General features: G+C 37.8%; 1 protein-coding gene across 1 annotated transcript in view; it reads left to right on the top strand.

The window, feature by feature from the left end:
- Positions 1–4,176: 4,176 nt before the first annotated feature.
- Positions 4,177–19,701, top strand: part of Ndfip2 (Nedd4 family interacting protein 2) — a 49,719-nt gene continuing 34,194 nt past the window's right edge. Inside the window, exon 1 of the mRNA XM_013010582.1 lies at positions 4,177–4,518. Coding sequence (XP_012866036.1) covers positions 4,177–4,518 — 342 coding nt within the window. The remainder of the gene's footprint in view (positions 4,519–19,701) is intronic.

Here is a 19,701-nt window from a genome sequence, read left to right as displayed (position 1 = left end):
ACACACACACACACACACACACACACACACACAGGACAGAGAGGGAAGGAAGAAGGGAGGAGAAGGATAGGGAGGGAGAGAGAATAGGGAATGTCTTTTTACATGAAGATCAGTTAACCCAGAGAAACCTGATGTCAAAATAGTAGGCTTACTCCTGCTTTTTTGTGGCAGGGATGGGCCTGCAGAAAAAAAGGAGATAAAGTATCTAAAGCTCTCTTTTAGAAGAGCAAAGAACAGCATTTCCTACTCATCGAAAAGCAAAGATCATGTTAATAATTTATGAGTTATATTATACAATTTCAAGTTTGAAATCCCAAAGGAAAAATTATTGATTTACTTACATTTGTTGTCCCTGAGCAAAGAAAAATGAAAATGCTAAATATAAATATTGTGAAGACTGAGACACAGCTGATCAGAATTTAAATCTTTTCTACTTGTTGCTTGATGTCTCCATATATAAACACATGTAACAATATATAATTATATATTTGTATATATGAGATAAGGCTGATAGCAAACAACATAGAAAATTATTTTAATCTATAAGATAACTTTTTAGTACTTTAGCTTGTTCTACTTTCTATGTATTCTTCCTCTTTATTATAAAAAGAACAGTATACATTGATGAACATGAACTAAGCAACTATAGGGTGGTGATGGGAGGGAGGGAATGAAAGAGAAGGCAGACACAGCTAATACTAAGCAAAAGGAATGAAATGTACATATCACCTGATATATGTAAAGTTAACCTTGCTGTATATCACCTCTAAAACAATAACAAAAAGAGAAAATGCACAAAACCTGTATAGCTCACAATGTTTAAAAAATCATGTGATGTCAGTTTTCTGTCAACATAGATTAGGTTATAGCCTCAATTATTGAGTCAAACACAACACTTCAGTTATGATATTTTATAGATGTAATTGAAGTCTCAAATCAACTGACTTTAAATGAAGATAATTCTCTATAAGTGGACCTGCTTCTGTCAGTTAAGTGTACTAAGAAGAACTGAGGCTTCCCTAAGAACAAATTCTGAGACAGAAGTTTTACCTCTTGCCAAAGATACAATGGTGTGAAATCTAGATTTGCACTTTCCTCAGCATCCTCTACTATTGCAGAAGCCAATTCCTTGTAAGAAATTCTCAATATTTATTTTTTATTGATTCTATTTTACTTCTTGAATAGACTGATAAAAAACATTAGGTATATTTTAGATATTGTTCCAGTATACTAGCAGAGAATAAAGAAAGTGCAACAAGAATTCATTAAATAAGAAACATGACATGAGCTGCAAGCTTTTAAATTTTTAAAAGATGAATACATACATATGAGAGACTAGAGATAAAACTTTAAAAAACTTTGGAGTGATAAATGTGCTAATTTTTATTTACATAGTAAAAAGCAATAGCTTCTTGTATTTTCTAAAATATATTTTTAGAATTTAATGTTCAGGAAATAATGACTAGTGAATTTTCAGTAGATATAGACAGAAACCTTCAGATAGAGAAGTAAACAGAATGAACGTTCTTGAAAGGGAATCTTGGCAGTTTATTTATCTAATACTGCATAGTAAAAATTTGGGTGGTTGTATTTAGAGATGAAATGAAGTAGACTAGGATATGAAGTTAATTAAGTGCACTGCAACCCTACAGTTTTACTTAAGGTAGCTTACATAAAGATTGCTCCCAGAGAGACAAGTCAGTGCCTTGGTTTGTGATGGTCTGTTAAATACAGGTCAATAGGCTTAGTTGAAATGGACAAAAAGTACTTCAGAAAGCCTCTTTGGGGGATGATGAGAAAAGTCATTATTTCATATAAACGAAGAAGGTAGAATATTTACGGAAGTCAGATCGGCTCTTTGTGGTATCACTGTATACACCAGTTTTCTGTTGTTTTTGTTTTTTCTTCAGTGAGATTTTCATAGTAGTAGTGTCTAGGACAAGGAAAAATAAAGTTTCCTTTTTTTGTCATTTCTTTTTATGAGGTTGTATTACATAAGATTGTCCTTAACAAAAGGGAAGCTCTGATATCTATCATCACTTATTGGTGGTTTGATCTTAGAAGCGTTCTGAGATTTACTCTACCTATGTTTTCTCATCTGTTAAATGATGGTTTTAATCATGGAATTATAAGAATAAAATTACATGATATTTTCTCCATTAAGAAAAGCTCAGTACTTGAATGAATACTGTTGTTCTATTACTATCTCCTCTTTTTCTTACTCCTCCTCTTTGAAGTTGTTAGATTAGCAAAATGTCCTAGCAAAATGTCCAGAGAATTTAGGAGGAGGGCAAAATTGAAAGAATCCGTTATACTAACAGGATTCAGGATTCCCTCTGGTTTTATTCTCAGTGCTGTGCTAGCTGGAAAAAAATGATATCTTCTCTAAGTAGTAGTAGTTTATTTCAGAAACAGATGAGCATACAAATGGTTAATGAAAACATGAGCCTATACAAAATTCAGTTCTACACCAACTTTATCAAGGATGAATGATACAGGATTCTAATTTTATTTTGCTAATACTGGCTGTTCTTTTGGCCTCTGAGAGACAATTCCTTCGGGATGACATTGTGAAGGTTATTTATACCAATAAAATAGCTTATGTTTACTGGCTTGGGACCCAAAATACATTGTGCTAGATCACAGGAAATCAAGTTTAAGTCAAATGAAGTATAGTGAAACTATTGCCTTTTATTATTGCTAGTCGAGTAATGCTTTGATATGGCAAAAAAAAAATGAGCTGATGACTGCTTTGAATAAAACTAGAAGGCTAGTTGGAAATCTAATTTCTAGTTTGTATTCTCTCAATCAATTCCCATTTTTATTTTTTCTTGTTATTTAAACCAGCTGGTCATGCTTGTTCAATGGCCTTCTTCATTCCAGCTATCTCCTTTGCACATTTAAAAAGTGAGTGGGGTTTCAGGTGCTTTTCTTCCTTCCTTCGGGGCTATCCACTGTAGGACTTTAGGGAAGAAGGTTCAGACTATTTTTTAAAAAAGATACTTGGGATGATCCTATGGGATCACAGTCTTCAGGGTACAAAAGAAAAAAAGAAAAGAAAAGAAAATCAGGTATTTGGAGTAAAAGGTACTTTCGTTGAAACTTGCTTCGCATACTCCGCTACTTGCTGGAGGCTTTGTGCCTGAGATAAACACAGGTCAAGTGTACTAAAACACTGAGATAGTATTACAACGCTCCACACACAGTAATTCGTGTGTGTGTGCGAGTGTGTGTGCGCGCGTGCGCGCGTGTGGGGATTCTATCCACGAGGTAGTGGTGTTCTGTTTTTCTTCTCAGGACTAGCACTCCACTCTTTGAGCCATAGATCCACTCCCAAACATTGTTTTTTGTTTTTGTTTGTTTTTATGTATTTAATAGGAGAGAGGAGTCTCACGAATTTTCCTTCCGCGGGGCTGGCTTCGAACAGCCAAGCTGTTACTCTTAAACGCTGGAAAATAGTCCTACCTCATTTATTTTCCCACCCTTCTCATATCCTAGACTTCTGGGACACAGACTTTCCTTGCAAGTCACCTGAGTAAGTCTCCTGTTTAGATTCTTACGCTTCCATCAAGAAGGGGAGAGACAAATACACACACGATTTTCAGGGCAGAGCAAATATTTTGTATGCTCTTACAATCGTGCAACTATCCTGTGTTTGCCAAAACCTCCGTGATGTCTAACGCCGCAGGAATACACAAAGTAAACTGCGCCTCCGGGTGACCATGGTGTGTCCACGGAACAAAACGTCCCGCTCCGCGCGGAGGGGGGCTCAGCGTGGGAGGAAGGGCAAAGGTCAAGGACGAGAGTTCTCGGGTGAGCCTGAAACTGCTGGAAACATAGATAGATAGATAGATAGATAGATAGATAGATAGATAGATAGATAGATCCTTTACCTCCCTGAGGATTTTGAGTGCGCGTGCTAGAAAGGCGTCTAGGGAGCGCTTTAGGCCGGGTGCGCAGTAAGCGCAGCCACCTGTCCCCACGGATCCTGGAAGGCGTCCCCTCTTCTCCCTGTGCCGCAACCCGCGCACTCGGAAAATAAAACCAATCAAGGACAGCTATTTCAATCTTTTCTTTTCTTTTTCCCTTGCCACCGCCCACTCCCGACAGGCTGACAACCTATTCCGCACCTCCGGACTCGCCTGACATTCCCAGGAGCACGCAGCCGCGGCGCGGATGGGGCAGCGAAGGAACCAGGGAGCATGCGCGGTTTCTCCGAGCATGCGCAGTCGCGCACCAGGCGTTTCTGAGCACCGCGGAGGAGACGAGGGCGACGCGGAGATTTCCGCAGCCTCTGTGGGAGCGACAGGAAGTGAAGCGATCCCGCCGAAGGGCCGCGGCGGCGGCAGCAGCAGCCGAGGCGGAAGGGGCGCTGCGGCGACGACGTCGTTGTTGTCGTCGTCGTCGACGGGGGAGGCCGAGGGAGCCGAGCGCGGAGGTGGCCGGCCCGCTCGGAAGCGGGATCCCGAGCCGGGCAGGATGGACCATCACCAGCTGGGGACTGGCCGCTACCAGGTGGTGAGTTCCCGGCCGCCCGGGCCGCCCCACGCCGCGGCCCCGGGACCCCCGTCCTCGGGTGGTCCCGGGGGTGGGGTGGGGGTGGGGACGTGCCGGCTGATGACTGCGTCTAGACGGAGCTGCTTCCCTCAGGTCTCGGGTCAGACCTCCGCTGGGATCCGCCGTGACCCCTCTGTCCCCCTCCCCCGGCCCCCGCGGCTCCCGCGCTCCCACCCACCCGAAAACCTGCCCACGGTTGACTTCGCCCCTGATCATTTCCGCGATCTCCGACTCGGTCTCTCTGGAAACATTCCCATCTATTCCCCCCCCCCCTCCCCCCAGTGCAGATAGGAAAATAGGACTGAATTAACATGCCGGTCCGGGAAGGTAGTTTGCCGTCGTCATAAATGGGGTGGGTGGCGAGGAGGTGTAAGCACCACGTAGGGTAGGATGTGGGTCTTTTGGAAACGTAGAGAATAGCTGGAGTGCTCCTCTTGCCTCTGCTCTGGTTAACCTTGTCATTTTGTCCTTTTTCATTACGTTTGTATACAAGTGGTTGTATCCTTTCTCCATTCCAACATATGAGATGTGTGTGTGTGTGTGTGTATACATATATATAATATACACACATATACACAGATGTGTGTATACATATGTATATACATGAATGCGTGTATATACACAGATGTGTATTTATGTATTAGAGGTATGTGTATATAGGCATATACACAAACGTACAGGTGGGAAGAGAGTCTTACTAGAAAAAAGCCTTGGTTGAAAAATAGTTTTTATTTAATGTAAGGTTTTTCCAGCTTAACCATATAAACTTCTGTAACTGTTTAAATGAGTGAAACATGTTCTGTATTCTATTGTGTGCCTGTTCTGTGTGTTGTTTGTCCTTTTTTCCTACTTTTTTTTTCTTTGTGCATGAATCCCAGTGGAGATTCCTCTTTGGAAATCCCATTCAACAATGAACTTGGAAATAGTTGACTGCTGTGTTGCAGCTAGGTAGTGTGTTAATTTGTAAACTTTCAGTTGATCATTTAGTTAAACCTGTTTACTAGGGAAGAGGAGAAAAACTGTATTGCTGATGGTGCAACTCATGGTTTATACAGTTTTACAAATAGCCATATGTTTGTCCCATAATTCACACTTTGGACCTATTTGTATACATGTTGTAAACTAATTCCTGATAATAAAGTTATAACTATAAGGATATTAAAAGATGAGGTCCCAATGTGTACAGTTTTTCATTTTTCTAAGGTAGTAGATCATGATACTATTGTCATTGGCTTACACTCTGTAAAACCTCCAAAAGATTCATATTTTAGATTTTCTGAAAATTGTCAGTATTTTCACAGTGGTTTGGAAAATAATTGTTTTCAGTATAGAAGGTCTTTTATACATTTTTTTCGGTGGGCTTTTAAGAGTTTTATTTTTGTAAATGTTAGCAAAAAATAAAATGCAGGGCTGGGAAGGTGGTTCAGTGGTAGAGCGCTTGCCTTGCATGCTCGAGGCCCTGGGTTCGATTCCTTAGCACCACATAAGCAAAAAAGAAAAAAGCCAGAAGTGGCGCTCTGGCTCAAGTGGTAGAGCGCTAGCCTTGAGCTGAAGAGCTGAGGGATAGCACCCAGGCCCAGAGTTCAGGCCCCACGACTGGACCTAAAAAAACAAAAAACAAAACAAAATAAAATAAAATACAGTAGATAGCTACGTAATATCAGCATAGTTGTTTAATTTTTCTATTCTTTTTAAAATTTTTAAACTTGGGGCTGGGAAGGTGGCTCAGTGGTAGAGCGCTTGCCTTGCATGCCTGAGGCCCTGGGTTCGATTCCTCAGCACCACATAAGCAAAAAGAAAAAATCCGGAAGTGGCACTGTGGCTCAAGTGGTAGAGTGCTAGCCTTGAGTTGAAGAGCTGAGGGACAGCACCCAGGCCCACAGTTCAGGCCCCACAACTGGACCAAAAAAAAAAATTAAACTTTTAGTTAGTCATTATAAAGGTGAGGACAGAAGAGTTACAGTTTCATTTTTCTATTCTTTCCTATTTGTTTTTCTTAGTATATGAGTTGATTTAAAATCTTTGACATAGACTTTTGCTTATGGGACTTTGATACACAAGTCACACTACTCAGTGTGTGTGTGTGTGTTAGTCATTATAAAGGTGACGGACAGAAGAGTTAGTTTCATTTTTCTATTCTTTCCTATTTGTTTTTCTTAGTATATGAGCTGATTTAAAATCTTTGACATAGACTTTTGTTTATGGGACTTTGATACACAAGTCACACTACTCAGTGTGTGTGTGTGTGTGTGTGTGTGTGTGTGTGTGTAGGTAGCAGGGTTTGAATGCAGGGCCTCCTTCTCTTATCAGGCTTTCTTGCTTACAACTAACACTACTACGTGAGCCATGCCTACAGTCCAGCGTTCTTGTTGGTTAATTGGAGATGGAATCTGACTTTTCTACTCCAGTTTGCTTCAAACAGAGATTCTCCAGGTATCAGCCTCCTGAGTAGCTAAGATTTCAAGAAGTGAGCCATTGGTACCTGGCTCAAAATATTTTTAACCAATATAACTCTTCCTTAAATAATTTATTATTGTCTCATTTGCTTTCAATAGATATGACTAGTTTGAGACTATTTAAATTCCTCCCATAAAAACACTGGAATTTTCTCCTTCAGTTTTAAGAGATTTTCTGTACAATTTCTTTTAAAATAAAGTAAATATCACATTTTTTTGCTTTTTCCTCCCTCCCCTCCCACAAGCTGAGGCTGTGTGCTGTGTAGACTTTGAATGGAGTGAGGCATTCCTTGAGAGCAGAGGGCAAAAATCATTCTAAAGATATAGGAAATGTTTGTTTTCCTTGTAAGTCAGAGCTGTATAAAATTTTAGCACCATTTAAGTTTGTGATTGATTTTTTTTTTACTGTCTAATTGCATAGTCATTAATCCATGTAGACTTCATTAGCTTCATTGAGAATTTACTGATTCATAACTATATCTAGGTGTATGGTATAGGAACAGCTGCATTTAAGTTCTGAGTAGATGTTGTACCTAGTTATTAATCTACAGTTCTGGCTTATATGATAAATGTTTTATGGCTGTCCTTAGCTCAGCTCTTTTTAAAAATAAACCGGAATGATTAATAAACTGGAGCAATATAAGCGTATTTGGTTATTGAGGGTTAAAATATAATTGAGTCAGGAGATGGGCAAATATACTTAGAGTGAAATGGAATGCTGTGTAAGTTTATTACTTAAGTTAAAAGTTATTTTTCCAGATTAGTAATATATAGGATCATCAGAATGACAATGACATACTACCATAAACCAATGTACTTGCTTTATCTGACTGCTGCTATCTCTCTCTATTAGTGTCTCCTCCCTCCCACCCCCATGCTGGAGATCCAACCCAGTCAGAACATGTTTGGCAATTATTCTTGTTTATGCTAAGCAGTTTCTCTACACTGAACTACAACCTCCCCCCCCCCCCCAACTCTTGTCTTTCTGAGTTGATGGACTACAGGTTTGCCTTACTGTGCTGGCTATAAAAACTCAGCAGCTGGTGGTGGTGGTGCTGCTGTTTAATCTCTTAGGGATGCAAAATTTGTTAAGTAAACCAAAAGTTATTAGTATAACCACAGTATAGAACTACAGTATTGTTTATTACTCTTCTAATTTCAGAAAGAAACAGGTATGATATATAATTTCATTGTATTTTAAGTTATAAATTTGGTTTTGGTTGATAGGAAAAGAGCAATGTTGCCATACCGTTAAGTAGTTGACTCGGAGCAGTTAGACCACTTTGATGTTCTCTATTTTGTAGGCTCATAGATCTAAATCAAACTGACTAAAATTAAATATATTGTGTATAAATATTAAATAAGCAACGTTAATTGTAGCAATAGTATCCCAGAGTGTATTTCAGAATGATGATAATAAGTGTTGAATAATATAATATTAATAAAACTACAAGAAATTCTATTATAAAGACAATGATTTAGATTTGGTTATCCTAGATCTTCCTTTGATCTTAGTGTTCTTTTTTCTTTCAAAATTGTTAACATTTCCAAAATGTTAAGTTTCTATGAGACATAATTCAAAGTGTTCATACTGTGAAGATCTGAATTTTCTGCTCTTGTATCTAGAGAATTAAAGTTATCTTTAATATTAATCAGCTAGGAAGGAGACAGCTTCACAATTTATGGTTAAAAATAAGGTTGGGGCTGCAGTGGTAGAGCGCTTGCCTAGAAAGTGTACCTTCAAGGCCCAGGCTTTCATCCTGAGCACTACAAAAACAAAACAAAAATGAAACATGCATTAAAGTCATCTGGATTTATATGTAGGTTGTACTAGGTGCAATTTTGAAATGTTGACTTAGTCACTTCACATCTTGAAGACTCAGTTTCCTCATATTAGCATATCAATATTTTGAGAATTAGGCACTGTAATATATGTAAAATTAGAGACTGATTCATGATAAATAAGTACCTTACATATAGCTAGTAAATTAGTCTGCTAATGTTTTGTGGTTGCTGGCAGAAAACAGGACACTGCCAAGTCAGAGACAAACGGCTTTGCTCATAATACACCAAACAACATGAACACTAGCACATTTGACTAGCTTTTCCTTGCTACCAAGTCCCAGGAGTGTAGTGGGTTCATATAGATACAACATTAGGTGTGCAGTCATTGCTGAGGAACTGGGAGCCAAGTGTCCAACACATTTTAGTTACAAGCAGCAAACATTGTAACAAACCACAAGCATGTTAATATGTCCCTACTAGCCAGGGCAGTTAACTTGAGCTGCTAACCTTAATCTTCTTGGTTGTCTATGTAACTTACCACACAACAAACAGTTCAGTACTTGGAATGGAAAGCTCTGCAAATGATGGGAACTCTCAGCCAGACCTGCAGGAACAATAAAGCCCTGGCAGATGGCTTCTCCCAATAGCACAGGTGTTTTCTTTTCATTTTTTCCATTTTAAAGAAGTATTGTGCCTCTTTAAGTTGTTCTAGATTCCCTTGATTGAATTTATTAATACACTTTGTCTGGTTTGTAGTCTTAACACACCTCTTTTTACATAATCAGTGTTACCTAGTTACATAATTGAATATTTTCCCATTCTTGTCTTGCTTTAATTCTCTGTTACATTACCACTGAACTTTGTTCTTTGGGTTCTCCTATTCTTGATATCAAAAAGTGATCCTTCTCTTGGTGTCGCTGCCTTTTTTTTTTTTTATTATAATGAACATTTTTTGGTACTCAAATCCTGTCCATGTCATTAAATAGCTATTACTATTTTCTTCCTCATCTGACCATCTTTCAGTTTGTTTGCACAGCCTGTCATATTTGTAGAATATAAATATGATTATTTTTTTGCTCAAAAATAAAAAATTCCAAATATACAGAGGAGTTGAAAGAATTATGCAATTAACTGTACTACTTATAAATTGTAGTTAACAGTTCGTTGAATTTGTGGTTTTGTATATCTTTATTTCATTTTTGATACTTTAGCTACAGATAACCAGTGTACTTCCTTAAAAATAGGCCTTTTTTCCCTTTGGATTAAAATGAGCATATAAGTTGGAAGAACTTTGACAAACGTATATACCCTTCTAACTCCGTACTGTTTTTAAGATAACAGGGTAGGGATCAGTAGGATACAGTCCTATTCCTGTTTTTGTAAATAATGTTTTGTTGGGAGTAGGAATATTCATTTACAGTGATAGCATTGATTATTTGTGACAAAACCTACAAAATCTGAAATATTTACCCTCTGGCTGTCTTAGTTAACTTGGGCTGTCATAACAAGTACTGTAGACAAACAATAGGAATTTATTTCTCATGTTATTGAGGTTCAGAAATTCAATATCAAGACTGCTAGTTGATTTGGTTTCCTACTGAGTCCTTGCTTATAGATAATGGCCACTTGAATATGTGTCCTCATTTGGTGGAGTCCTCCTCTCCCTCTTCTGAGTGTGTGTGCTTGCGTGTGTGCGCGCACACACACACACGTGCTCTAATGTATGCATGCTTACTGAAACCAGACCTTGGATTCATGGCCTTGTGATCTCACTCAGCTTTCTTATTCATGGCTGGTGCTCTACACTTGAGCCATATTTCCATTCAAGCATTTTTCTGGTTAATTAGAAATGGCCTCCCTTGAACTTTTCTGCTAGGCTGGTTTTGAACCATGATCCTCCCAAGTTTTTAGGAGCCACTGGTTCCTGGCTTTCTTACTTTTCTTTTAAATGACAGTCCATTACAGGGACTCTACTCTTAGGTCCTTTTCTAAACCTGATAACTCCCAAATATTTTAACTTTGGAAGTTGGAGCCTCAACATGTGAATTTGGGGGGGAAAAGCCATTTTTACCATTGCTCTTTACAGATTAAGCTTCCTGATGTGAGAGGGTATTTCCAGCACCCTGTAGAGTCCCCTCATGACTTTTAACCAGGTTTTATCCCCCAGGTGATTGGTCTAAATAATACATGTACTCTACGAAACTTCAGTTGACAAATGTCAGGATAGGTTGGGACCTCCATCTACTCTGTTTTTTGTTGGTTTGTTTTTGTTGGTCATGGGTCTTGAACTGTAGGCCTGAGTGCTGTCCCTCAGCTCTTCAGCTCAAGGCTAGTGCTCTACCACTTGAGCTACATCGCCACTTCCAGTTTTCTGGTGGTTTATTGGAGATAAGAGTCTTACGGCCTTTCCTGCCCGGGCTGGTTTTAAACTTCGATCCTTAGATCTCAGCCTCCTGAATAGCTAGGATTATAGGTGTGAGCCACTGGCACCTGGCCTCCATCTACTCTGAAGGAGTAGTAGTCCTTGGTTGAATGTGCAGATCTTGTCCTAGTTGAGAATTATTTCAGGTATGATAATGGCCCATAGTAGAAATAAATAAATATGTTGGTTTAAGAAATAGGAAGAAAGCCGTGTGGCTGCAGCAAGGTTAAGTGAATGGCTTACATTTGAATGGAACAAAACAGAATAATGTGTGTGCTGAAAATTGACAGAATCATTTGTAACTCCAGTTTATAATTTTTGTTTCACGAAAGCAATTAAGTCCAGTTATATGGGGCTGGGAAGGTGGCTCAGTGGTAGAGCGCTTGCCTTGCATGCTCGAGGCCGTGGGTTCGATTCCTCAGCACCACATAAGCAAAAAGAAAAAAGCCGGAAGTGGCGCTGTGGCTCAAGTGGTAGAGTGCTAGCCTTGAGCTGAAGAGCTGAGGGACAGCACCCAGCCCCAGAGTTCAGGCCCCACGACTGGACCCCAAAAAAAAAAAGTCCAGTTATATAATATACAAGATCCAGTGCCAAAGGAAAATGTGAGACTCTGGCCTAAGGTGGTGAAGTCAATTTCCTCTTGCAGTAGTCTGCTCTCCCAGCTCATGGCAGGAAGCAAGTGTCCAAGGAATTGCCGTCTCCATGCTTGTACATGCTCATTACCAGAATCAGCAATAACCAGCAGGCTCTGATATGTCAGCTGAATTTGCCGTGGTGCCAGCCTGGGATAGAGACAGCCAAGTAGTGTGTAGCTAAGAACCGTTCTTGGGGTGGCAAACTATGAGCTAAGGCTCAGGCACATGCTTTATCAAAGTTGTATTTGAGTTCACTTATAAAACTCAGATTCAGGGGCTGGGAAGGTGGCTCAGTGGTAGAGTGCTTGCCTTGCATGCCTGAGGCCCTGGGTTCAATTCCTCAGCACCACATAAGCAAAAAGAAAAAATCCGGAAGTGGCGCTGTGGCTCAAGTGGTAGAGCACTACCCTTGAGCTGAAGAGCTGAAGGACAGCACCCAGGCCCAGAGTTCAGGCCCCACGACTGGACCCAAAAACAAAAACAAAAAACTCAGATTCAAAACTTAGTGGAAACAAAGTATTAAACCCCAATCTCAGATGGCTAAGGTCCATGCCTATAATCCCTAACACTTGGGAGGAAACACCAATCTGAGCTACATAGTGACGTTAAGGCCAGCCTGGGTTAATTTTAAGACAAAGAGGTATCCTACCTTTAGAAAACAAACTGAAACTCTCCTCTAAACAAACTAAACAGATGAAAACAACACCATCAATGAAGAGGCCCATCTGGGGTGGGATCCTCTGCGACCACAGTAATCACTTGCTCATTGAAAGGCCCTTAAAGTGGTCACACTGAGGCTGGTGGTTGTAGTAGTGGTGATTCTATAGACTGGGAATTTGTAAAGAGCCAAGTGTAAGTATTTTAGGCTTACCAAACCATGTGACTCTATCCCAGCTACTTATATCTTCCATTGTAGTGTAACAGTATCTATATCAAAACTGAAAATGAATGAATATGGCTACATTCCATAAGCTTTATTTCAAAAACCTGATCTATTTGATCTGCAGGATACAGTTCACCCATTCTAGTGTAGATGTACTTTGTATAAGCCTGTTGAACCTTTGACCCACTGAGGGATATCTTTTGGAAATTATTTTTTAGTTTTGCTTAGGCTCTAAGTACATCCTAAGCAATACAACAGGTTGTTTTATAACCATTACTTCTACCTGGTAATCAGACAAGTACTTAGTCTGTCACTAGAATGTGGGTAATAGGATAGAGTAAAAAAACTTTCTGTGAGCATGGCAAAGACAAGAGTTTCTCAAGTCTAGTAGCATCTTTATTCTGTTTGAACCCTCAGACTGTTGTTGATCTCACTATTAAAATCACCATACCCCTTCAGAGTACTTCCTATCTCAATTCCCTGTATTGTGAATACTTTGTTTATTTCTGATTACCCATCCTCCTCTCCCCAGTTAAGCCTCATGATGGAAAAGAAAAGTTGTCTATTTTTTTTTCACTGCTGTATCCTTTTGTGTCTGGTATATGGTAATCACTCTATTTGATTTGACTTTATGGGTAAATGAATTTTGTACCTTGGGATCTTGCTTCTGTTACTCTCTCTCCCTCTCTCTCTCTCTCTCTCTCACACACACACACACACATATATATGTAGATATAGATATTCATATTTTATCTTTTCTACCAAGACTTGTATTTTCTAAGGTGTGATAGCTTTTTGTAGTTTCTTGTTGCTTAACATATTGTCAGGTGCTCTCAACATTACCTCCCTCCTCTGAAATGGTTTCTCCTAGAGTTGTTCGTTAAGTAATGTATGAAACCATAATGCAGTAATCCTGCCTCCTATCCAAATTAAATGTGAAGCTGTGAGTACTGCTTTGATTTTCCTCATCTATTTTATATTGATTAATTAGCAACAGTGTTATTTTTATTCTATCCTTAATCTAAAATACTGTTTAATTGTATGTGTAACAATAATATAATTCTATTTGTAGACTATATGTATAGTCCTATGGAGTATGTTCCTCTGGCATCTATTAAGTATAAGTTGACTGGCCAGAGCATTGTAATTAAGGCTGACCTGCCCACCACATAATGGTAAGCCCTCACATGTTTCATGTCTGCGTTTTCAAGCCATGTTGTTACAGTTTTTTTCAAAAGTTTAATCACTTAGCTGGAATTAAGGTGTGGGTAAAATTCTTGTTAAAGATGTGCCAAATGCAAGTTGAGAAATGCTACAGTAGTTGAAGATTTACTATCAGATTATTTCAAGGTTTTGACTTGCTTACTTTTAAGATTTGTTTGAACATGAACAATTTAATAATTTAGAAGTTCAGGAATGTGCTGTGCTTGTCTATGATGTTTCTCCAGAATTACATATAATATATAAGGAAATTGTGCTATTTTGACAGAGGCCTAGAGAATAGGGAATTAAGCCAGAGTACCGTGTAAATAAATCTTTTAATGGGTGATACTAACTTTTTAAAAATTACTTTTGGGGTCTTAGGACACCAGTTGAATATTGGATAAAGAAATCTAATAGTGACATTTTCTATTTGTGCTCTTTGTTTTGGGAGAACTTTCATTCTGTCATATGGCATTTTATGTGATATCTCCCCAAAGGGAAGAATCTTGAAATAACACTTGTTTTTAACCTTGAGAACAGTATGAGCACCTACCTACCTATTCATTGCTTAGTTTATTATTGCATTACATACTTCTGTCATGTTTGGAGTGATAATTATCTTACTTTCTGTCCTCTAACCATTTCCCCAAACCATGCTCTTTTGCTTTCGACTTTCAGCTTTTTCTTTTTCTTTTTTGTCTTTTTGAAAGCTGAGGACTAATCTTGGGGCCAGGCAAGTGCTCTTCCACCATGCTAAGTCCCCAACCCCGCTTCTGACTTTAAATATAATATTTCTCCTTCTGCTTTTCTCCTTTATACCTTTGGGACTAATGTCTATTCTTTATTCATATCTATGTGTATATGTTGTTTTCTTCAGAAAACCTTCCCTCACCTTCTGCTTCTTCATTGCCTTTTGTTAGTCTGTACTTTGAAGTTCTGTGTTTTCTTAACACAGTGCACTCATAACTGTTTTAGCCTTTATTTTATTGTGTTTGTTTCCCCTTAGTAGGACTAAGATCTCTTCTGAGTAGATCTTAATCTGTCTTGTTTATATTAGTAAGCCACATTGTTCTGGGCTTCTCTCTTATAGGTGCAAAATAAATACTTAAGAAATAAATGTCTTTTCAAGTAAATGCTAGGAGATATGGCTATATTTTATTATAAAGCAAAAAAAATTACACAGTTCTGTGCTAGAAAAGTGATATAGACTATGTAGTTTGATATTGCCAGTTCATAATTAGAGCATACACTTTGCTTTATTATTTTAGGTAGATTCTGATGTTTTTACATAATTATTCTTCTGATCACTTGCTTGCATTTACAATATGATAACCTTGGTTAGATTATTTGTTCTACCCCTGGGAAGGAGAAAAGGCATTTCCACTCTTGTGGAAGTAGAGGAGTGAATATTTTCTTCAATGTTCTCATGTGATAGAAGACTGTATGTAGGACATTCTGTTTCAAAGTTATGCACCTCCTCCTTAGAGAGGAGTGGAAATTGCTTAGATTTCCCCTCTATTTCCTGTGTTTAACTTTACTCCTAGTATTTTTGTTTAATTTTCCTTTCATATTGGCATTCTTATTTTAATACTTTACCTCTTGTATCCCCTTATTTTAGAAGTTTTCTTTAAATTTCAATAATACTTCTGTGCCTGTTTATTGCCTCTTAACTGTTTATATTGTGGACTTGTTGATCGGTGTGTTTGAGAGTTATATCATTTTTCTGGTAAGCTAACTTTTTCTTTGAGGAATTTCCAAAGTCAAGATCTGCCATTTAGTTATGAAGCTATAGCAATAGTTTAGATGAGGTATAAGGAAAGGTGGATTGATAGGCCAGCAGGTACAAAGTTAGAGTTAAATAGAAAGAAGGTCTGATATTTTATTGTAGTAAGGTAACTATAATTAATGAAGATACGTTTAAATGTTTACTACAGCAGAATGATTAATGTTTAAGGTGATGAAAAATATGCAAAGTACTGGAAAAATATAGTAACTTTTATTAGGGTAGTGGCAATGAAGCAGCTAGATAGATTTGAAAGAGTTGAAGGCATGTGTGTGGGGGGGCGGGCACTTATGTGTGTTCATGCTCATGTGTGCATCTGTATGTATTTAAATAATTATTACAAAACTCATAGAAGTCAGTTTCTGGAGAGAATGATAGTTGCTGAGAACTTTTTGTTGAAGTCATCTTGAAAGAGCCTGAATTTACATACATTAGAACCAGAGTTTGAATCTTGACTTTCTGCCTCTGCCTAGATGTGCCAATTCAATTCTTTAAAATTTATTTCATCATCTATAATAAGTTATATAATAGTAAAAGCATATCCTATGAAACTAGAAACATTGAAGAGAAGGGTTGGGTGGTAGGGAGAGGGATGGAGGAGAATAATGAAAAGGGTGACATAGTTCAAGATGCATTGTACTTATAAACTGGTTTGTTGAATGGTAGCTCCTTTGTACAGCTATTTAAAGATAATAAAGGTATAATTAAAACATGTGAAAAGGGCAAGATGCCTTTGTTCTGATTATTTTGAATATTTATGAATAGTATAATGTTTTTACTATCAAACATTTTCCTATTTATAATAAAAATATTTGTAATCCTCACACTACTATAAGAAAATGGTTTCCATTTTATAATTGATAACAGTGAATCACAGAGTCACAGTTAATTAGGAAGTGCTGAAGCCTGGATTTATGTCTAGGAAATTTGATTGCAGTCTTAAACAGTGTACTTATTCCTATCCCAGTATTTGTGATTGAGAGTTGAAGTAAGAATAGTTTGTGCCAGAAGTTATTTCAGTATCTGTACTTACTATATTCCTTCATAGTGTTTTTAATTGTCCAAGTTAAAACAAAAGTACTATATAATGAAGTATTTTCAGCTCTTTTCATCATTATTTTAGTTATTTAAAAGTTACATTTTGAAGCAGAACTACTTTTCAAAAAACACATTTCACAATTTAGACAACCAGTTTTTTTCTCTCCAAAACTGTTGGAAATTTGTTGACAACTGCAATTCCAATACCATAAAGAGCCACCTACTCATTTTCCTCTGAATAGCATTTTTCCTCTGGTTTCTGCAAAGGCACATTGTAATATTGTACTGTCTTGTGTATCTTTGGTCCAAATGAATGCAGTCATGAAATCTAAGTGCATATTTTTTTCTAGACGGTATTTTTCTATAGCTTAATTTCATGACGTCCTACTTAAGGATGTATTAGAAGCTATATGCTTGCCCAGAGAATAAATTCGCTAAACATAAACTGCAGTAAAATTATCTTTTAAAAAACAAGTAGGGACTGAAGTCTTATCAAGACGTAATAGATTAAGAAGGCCTCCCCCGAACCATTTCATCAAGCTAAAGAAACTGGTCTGCTTTAGCAGAGCTAGCCAAATTCTGTGCTTTGTTTTCTTTGTCTTTTATTTTCTAAACTTCAAAGGTTGTACAAGGGGGTTGCAATTTGACGTGTCCCTGAAAATGTCTAATGCTTCCTGATGAGTCATTCCTTTCATTATCTCCCCCTCTCATCTGTCACCCCGACTCATTTCACCTTCTAGAAAAAAATGATGTTGATCAGTTCCTTTAAAAAAAAAACAAGGTTAGCAGTATTCTTTATGTTGATTATCACTTTAAGAAATTTGACAACATTGTAAAAAAAAAAGTATTATATAAGAAAAAGAAGCCTGAACTTTCTAAAGCAGAAAGCACTAGTCCTAGGTGGTTTTACTGGTGAGGTCTACCAATATTTTTAAGAAAAAAAAAAATCACTCTAGCTCTTTTGTTCTTTTTCCAGAGATTGGGGGATGTACTTGCAAAGTCATTCTTTGAGGCCAGCATTATCCTATTACCAATGCTACTAGCAAAAGCATTACAAAAAAATCCATACACCAATATTTCTTGGGAATATAAATGTAAAGGTCTTCCACAAAATATTAACAAATAGAATCCAGCAAAGTCTAAAACTGTGGCAAAGTGTGAGCTATGATAGGAAGTTCACCATTAAAAAAATCATTTAATTCAATCTGTCACATCAAGAAAATCATAAAATAGGTGCAGGAAAAGCATTTGGCAAAATCTAACACCCACATACAATAATACTGTTACCAATTTAGAAATATTAGAAGGGAAGAGCTACTAGAAACTATCAGATATTTTATTTAGCTCTGAGATATTTTCAGCTTTTTCATTGAGAGTGAAAATAAAGCTAGGCTGACCCCTGTCACAAGGTCTTTTCAGCTAGTAGTCTTAGCTGGTGCAACATGACAACAAAGGAAGTCAAAGGTATAGATTGGGAAAGAAAAGTATTCTTGTTGGCAGAGGACACGATTATTTATGTAAATCTAAAAGATCAATGAAAAAAAAAAGCCAAAACACTCATGGAACTAATAGGTGATAATAGGCAAGCAGAAAAGGACAGATAAGTTGATATTAGGTGAAATGAACCCTAAGATAAGTATTCAAATGTTTTTTCTTTCATGCAATTGTTTCTAACATATTTATAAGATGATTTCTTTTTTGCTTTGTATATCCCTCCCCCTGCTTTCACTGTATTTGATGTTGGTATAATTTGTGTAGGGGAAGGGAAAAAAACAAATCGTTTAAATAGGATACAGGTGGATCCATTGCAACAATGAGATGTACAAGTTGTTATGTTGAAACAAACTTTATGGGAAGGGATAACAAAGGAGGAGGCAACAATGCTTGATAAGAAATGTACTCATTATCTTGCCCATGTAATTGTAACCCCTCTATATGGTATTTTCACAGTTTAAAAAAAACAAAAAAAATAGCACCATTTATACTAGTACCCCTCACCAAGAAATATTTAGATAAATAATACGTAAAATATATAAACAAAGTTACAAAACTGAAGAAAGCAAAGAAATGGAAAGATATTTCATTGCTTTCTTCAAAGTTTTGTAACCTAATATTGCATAGTGCCAGTTCGTCACACATAGATTTGTAGATTTGATCAAGTCCCAGTCCAATCCCAGTAAGTTATTTTGTGACTGATCTAAATTGTATATGAAAAGGCATAAGATTCAGAATAGTACTGATAATAAGATTCCAACATAGTATTGATGGGGACAAAGAAGTTGGAGCCTAATAGTACCTGACTTCAGACCCAGGTACTGTCCCTGAGGTTTTTCTTGTTCAAGGCTAGTGCTTTATTATTTGAGCCACAGCTCTACTTCTGGCTTTTTTTGGTGCTTAATTGTAGATAGGAGTCTCACAGACTTGCTGCCCAGGCTGGCTTCTGACTTTAATCCTCAGATCTCAGTCTCCTGAGGAGCTAGGATTATAGGCATGAGCCACTGGTGCTGGCCTAGTTCGGTGGTTTCTTTTTTTTTTGCGGGGGGGTTGGAGGGGGAGATCTGGTCGTGGGGCCTGAACTCTGGGCCTGGGTGCTGTCCCTCAGCTCTTCAGCTCAAGGCTAGCACTCTACCACTTGAGCCACAGGGCCACTTCCGGCTTTTTTCTTTTTGCTTATGTGGTGCTGAGGAATTGAACCCAGGACCTCAGGCATGCAAGGCAAGCGCTCTACCACTGAGCCACATTCCCAGCCCCCTAGTTTGGTGGTTTCTTAAAACTACATTTTCTTTTACTATACAATCTAGCAGTCACTCCTTGGTATTTATCTTAAGAAACTGAATACTTATGGTTTATATAAAAACATACACATGTTTATAGCATCTGTTTATACATTACCAAACTGAAGCAACCAAGATGACTTTTAGTAGATAATTGTGCTATAT

Source organism: Dipodomys ordii, unplaced genomic scaffold (genome assembly GCF_000151885.1).
Source record: "Dipodomys ordii isolate 6190 unplaced genomic scaffold, Dord_2.0 Scaffold1, whole genome shotgun sequence".
Lineage (NCBI taxonomy): Eukaryota > Metazoa > Chordata > Mammalia > Rodentia > Heteromyidae > Dipodomys > Dipodomys ordii.
The sequence above is the reverse complement of the archived record's forward strand: the minus strand, read 5'-3'. Positions and strand labels throughout refer to the sequence as shown.